The following is a 4,826-nucleotide window of genomic DNA, read 5'->3' as shown; positions in this document are numbered from 1 at the left end:
CAGTCACAAACCCTCTTTAACCACTGCCCCAAACAGGATATCGAGGTCCTGCACCTGACTTAATCTGCAGCATCCAGCAAGGACAAGTGGAGCTCTGGGTCTGTGATGATGAGGACTGTGGGGAAATCTCAGGATCAGACGACCTGCTAGCAGGTGAGTTGTGGCTCTCCTCCCTACTCCCCTCTCAGTAATGTGCCATGCCTAGAGCCCCAGGGGATCCTGGAAAGTGCAGACTTGGCCTGTGCTACCATTCCAGGGTGCTGACCTCAAACACAGTATATTATGGTGTAATGTGTCCAGGCAGGTGTTATTCCCACTTCCTGAAATTCAGCAATGCGGAGACAAGTAACTGTTACTTTCTTCTCCCTGTAATGACAGATTTTAGGGGACAGTCAGGTTTGCTGTCTTGATTTTTCCGACTCAGATTTGGTTTCCCTGGGCTGCTACGGTGTTAAGTTTCCATTTTCGCTCAACAACGCAGTTCATTCCACAGCCCAGGGTAGCCATACCTCTGTTGCACCGTCACCCAGGGCATGGTGGGATTAGTAGTCCCCCATGGAAACCAGCATGGTATGCAGAAGCTTTGTGTGGCTGTTACTGTTGAGCAAGAAAAAAGCTGATGCTTGCCCTGGTTTCCCCAGGTCAGGTTGACCTGGAACCCAGGAAGTGTTTCATCATGGTCTCAGGCTGCATGAAATGGCTCCATGGCATGGGTGGGATTCAGAAGCTTTCAAGTTGTGGGTGGAAGTGAATCCCCCCATGTTTTGCACCAAAATTGCCACCTTTCAGTTTAATCTCTGGAGCCCTGAGTGTCATGAAGCCCAAAACTCAGCACCAAGTCCAGGTTCAGGTTCATGTCAAGGCCTTAGACCTGGTGCAGATTCCTGTGACATGGAGGCCTCCTGAGACCCGTCACTGGAGGAGCTCCATGGACTCATTCCCTGCACCAGACCTTGCTCTGGAAGCAGGCAGGAAGTATAGCCCTGCTCCTTTCAGAAGAAAGAGCAACAGCTGTAAATCCTCCCCTCCTCCTCAGGCTGTTAGAGCAAGGAGCTACTCAGGCACTGTCCTGACGCACATGTCCTGTACGTACTTCTGCTAGCAGGGTCTGAGGTAACAGGCCTGAGAGCTGGGCCAGGGACCCTGAGAGTCCAGCTCTGAACTCCACCGAGTAGGGAACATTAGCTCGGCACAGGGACCTGCCCCTCCCTCGCCCCCAGCACTTGGGGTTTTGGCAGGAAGACCTGTTTTCCAAGGTCCATCCCACCAGAAGGAATAGCAGTGTTTGCCCTTTGCTAGCAGGGTAGGGACTAATCTGGAGTTTCTCTTCCCCATGCAGGAGGGCCTGCAGACCTGGAGCCAGGACGGACTTCCCTAGGGAGTTTGGGCAAGATGGACTCCCTGAGACCTGAGAAGGAGCCATGGCACAAAAATCAGTGGAGGCCTCAAAAGCAGATGGAGAATGTAGCTGTGAACCAGGTACCATCTGCAGTGGGGTGTGAGAGTGGAGAAGGGCAGAACCCAGAAAAAGCCCTGGGTGCAGGGAACAGTTTCTGAAAGTGAGAGACCTAAAGAGTCACTTGAAAGATGCACTGCATCCCAACCAAAGCATTGGCCTTGGGGAAGCCCTCGGAGGGAAGCAGGAGCTCACTGCCAAACACAAGGGCAGAGCCCACCCCTGCCCAAGGGTCAGGAAAACCTTTAACTGCCCCTCACTCCTGGCTCTTCACAAGATAAGGCACACTGGGGAGAAGCCCCTCATTTTTGGTGAGGTGCATACATACGCCCCTCATTTTTGGTGAGGTGCATACATACGCCCCTCATTTTTGGTGAGGTGCATACATACGCCCCTCATTTTTGGTGAGGTGCATACATACGCCCCTCATTTTTGGTGAGGTGCATACATACGCCCCTCATTTTTGGTGAGGTGCATACATACGCCCCTCATTTTTGGTGAGGTGCATACATACGCCCCTCATTTTTGGTGAGGTGCATACATTTGGTGCATACGCACCAAATGTGGAAAGAGCTTCACCTGACTCTCCACCCTGGCTGTTCACCCCCAGATCCATTTTGGAGAGCTCCCCCACCACTTCACCAAATTGGGAAAGTGCTTTGTGCGCCCCTTGGACCTGGTCAAGCAGAGGGGAAAGCATCAGTACCTTTGTGTCAAGTATGGTAAGACCTTTACCCATTTCTTTTCCCTGGTTCAGCATCAGCACATCCACCTGGGGAGGAAGACACACCGCTGCACTGAGTGCAAGAAGAACTTCCTCTGCCAGCAAGACCTGTCCCAGCACCAGTGTGTGCAGACCGGGGAGCGGCCGCATCGCTGCACCAAGTGTGGTAAGAACTTCAGGCATTCCTCCAACCTGGTTAGGCACTGGTGCATGCACACAAGGGTTAAGCCACATCATTGGTCAAGGTGTGGGAAGAGCTTCAATCTGTCCTTGAACCTGACCAAACACCAGCTCATCCACACAGGGGAGAAGCCATATCAGTGCTCAGAGTGTGGGAAGTGCTTCAACCGATCCTCCCACTTGGCCCGGCACCACCTAATCCACACAGGGGAAAAGCCACATCAGTGCTCAGAGTGTGGGAAGAGCTTCACCCAATTCTCCAACCTGGCCCAGCACCAGCTTATCCACACAGGGGAGAAACCACATCAGTGCTTGGAGTGTGGGAAGAGCTTCATCTATTTCTCCTACCTGACCAAACACCGGCTCATCCACACGGGGGAAAAAACACACTGGTGCTCGGAGTGTGGGAAAAGCTTCACCCGATTCACCTACCTGGTCCAGCATCAGCGTATCCACACAGGGGAGAAACCACATAAATGCTCAGAGTGTGGGAAGAGCTTCGCTCGTTCCTCCATCCTTGCTCAGCACCAGCGTACCCACACAGGGGAGAAGCCACATCAGTGCTCAGAGTGTGGGAAGAGCTTCGCTCGTTCCTCCATCCTTGCTCAGCACCAGCGTACCCACACAGGGGAGAAGCCACATCAGTGCTCACAATGTGGGAAGAGCTTCACTCGTTCCTCTGGCCTGGCTCAACACCTGCTTATCCACACAGGGGAGAAGCCACATCAGTGCTTGCAGTGTGGGAAGAGCTTCATCCTGTCGTCTAACCTGACTAAACACCGACTCATTCACATGCTGGAGAAGCCATATCAGTGCTCGGAGTGTGGGAAGAGCTTCATCCTGTCGTCTAACCTGACTAAACACCGACTCATTCACATGCTGGAGAAGCCATATCAGTGCTCGGAGTGTGGGAAGAGCTTCGCCCGATCCTTCGACCTGTCCCGGCACCAGCTCATCCACACAGAGAAGAAACCACATCAGTGCTTAGGGTGTGGGAAGTGCTTCCTCCACTCCTCCAAACTGGCCCAGCACCAGTGCATCCCTATCCAGGAGTGTCCATAATTCTGCCAGCAATACAGGAAGGGCTTGGGGATGTATACCTGCTCAGCACCCGCCAGTGTCTACATACAGGGAAGCAGTCTCATGCAGGTGCAGTGTAGCCACAGTTCACCCTTCATTCAGCCTTTCTAGAGCAGTGAAAAACCCAAAGGACGTAGAAGCTGGCCTCCCAGGTTTGATGCGGGTGAGGGCTTAAAAGAAAACACCTCAGGCAATACACCCATGTCCTGCTGTGCAGCCAAGGACCCTGCCATTTTGAATGAGCCTTTGGCATGGGGAAGTAGAGTCTCTTTTCTGGGTTAAATGTGATAGTAGGGGTAAAGGAGGTGCAGCCTGTGACAGGTCCTGCCTCTTCTGTGGAAGGGTGGGGAAAGAAGGAAGGCACCCATCGTGTGGGTGAAATGCAGCACGTTGTAATCTCCCATTGGGAATTCTGAGGCTCCCTGCTGGTGCCGAAGCCATTTGGCTCCATGAGTGTCCTGTAGGAGCTACTCCAAGAGGTGAATAACTCATCTGACAGAAGAGGCCTTGGGGGTGATAATGGACTATAAGCTGAATATGAGCCAGCAGTGTGCCCTTTTTGCTAAGAAGGCTAACGGCATCCTGGGGTGCACTGGTCGGTGTGTTGCCTGTGGGTCAAGGGAAGTGATTCTTCCTTTCTGTTCAGCACTGGTGAGGCCACATCTGCAGTACTGTGTTCACTTTTGGGCCCTCCACTACAGAAAGGATGTGGACAAAGTGGAGAGAGTCCAGTGGAGGGCAACAAAATGGTGAGGGGGCTGGGGTGCATGACTTATGAGGAGAGGCTGAGGCAACTGGACTTATTTAGTCTAGAGACGAGAAGTCTGAGGGGGGATTTAGTAGCAGCCTTCAACTACCTGAAGTGGGGTACAAAAAAGGATGGTGCTAGACTGTTCTCAGTGGAGGCAGATGATGGAACAAGGAGCAACCGTCTGAAGTTGCAGGAAGGGAAGTTTAGGTTTAATATTTGGAAGAAATTTCTCACTCAGAGGGTAGTAAAACCCTGGAACAGATTCCCCAGAGACACGGTGGAATCTCCATCCTTGGATGTTTTCAAGACTCAGCAAGACCAAGCTTTGGTTGGGATGATCTAGTGGGGGGTGGGGCTGGTCCTGCTTTGAGCGGGGGGTTGGACTAGGTCAGGGGTGTCCAACCTTTTTGAATGTGGGGCCGGATCATGATTTTTTTATCACCCAGTGGGCCGGCGTGCCATATACAAAGACCTCACAAGAAGCGGTATCATATCACCCCCCCCAAAACAAAAGTACAGTGTTTACTTTTGTTTCCCGTCACAGCACCTTGGGCCTCAGAAAACAGCTTGGAGGGCTGCATGTTGGACAATCCTGGACTAAATGATCTGAGGTCCCTTCCAAACCTAATTTTCTA

At 52.4% G+C, this 4,826-nt stretch overlaps 2 protein-coding genes across 2 annotated transcripts in view; both read left to right on the top strand.

Annotated features, from left to right (window-relative positions):
- The window catches only part of LOC102386821 (zinc finger protein 577-like), a gene marked incomplete at its 5' end in the record, with an annotated part of 1,103 nt that extends 897 nt beyond the window's left edge, over nucleotides 1–206 (top strand). Inside the window, one exon of the mRNA XM_025195896.1 lies at nucleotides 37–206. Within this exon, the coding sequence (XP_025051681.1) occupies nucleotides 37–191 (155 nt within the window). The remainder of the gene's footprint in view (nucleotides 1–36) is intronic.
- A 1,117-nt stretch (nucleotides 207–1,323) lies between these two features.
- LOC106723487 (zinc finger protein 883-like) lies at nucleotides 1,324–4,179 on the top strand. Its single transcript, XM_014527780.2, has 2 exons — nucleotides 1,324–1,479; nucleotides 2,214–4,179. Exons 1-2 carry the CDS (start codon nucleotides 1,393–1,395, stop codon nucleotides 3,420–3,422), a joined length of 1,296 nt encoding a protein of 431 aa, XP_014383266.1. The 5' UTR covers nucleotides 1,324–1,392; the 3' UTR covers nucleotides 3,423–4,179.
- Nucleotides 4,180–4,826: the final 647 nt, after the last annotated feature.

The sequence above is a fragment of the Alligator sinensis genome, unplaced genomic scaffold (assembly GCF_000455745.1).
Source record: "Alligator sinensis unplaced genomic scaffold, ASM45574v1 scaffold3315_1, whole genome shotgun sequence".
NCBI lineage: Eukaryota > Metazoa > Chordata > Crocodylia > Alligatoridae > Alligator > Alligator sinensis.
Note: the sequence above shows the minus strand (reverse complement) of the source record. Positions and strands in the feature narration are given on the sequence as shown.

Coding starts and splice junctions, on each gene's coding strand:
- LOC106723487 (XM_014527780.2), top strand. CDS start 1,393: ATGGACTCCCTGAGACCTGAGAAGGAGCCATGGCACAAAAATCAGTGG. Junction 1,480..2,213: donor AGAATGTAGCTGTGAACCAG/GTACCATCTGCA, acceptor TCCCTGGTTCAG/CATCAGCACATCCACCTGGG.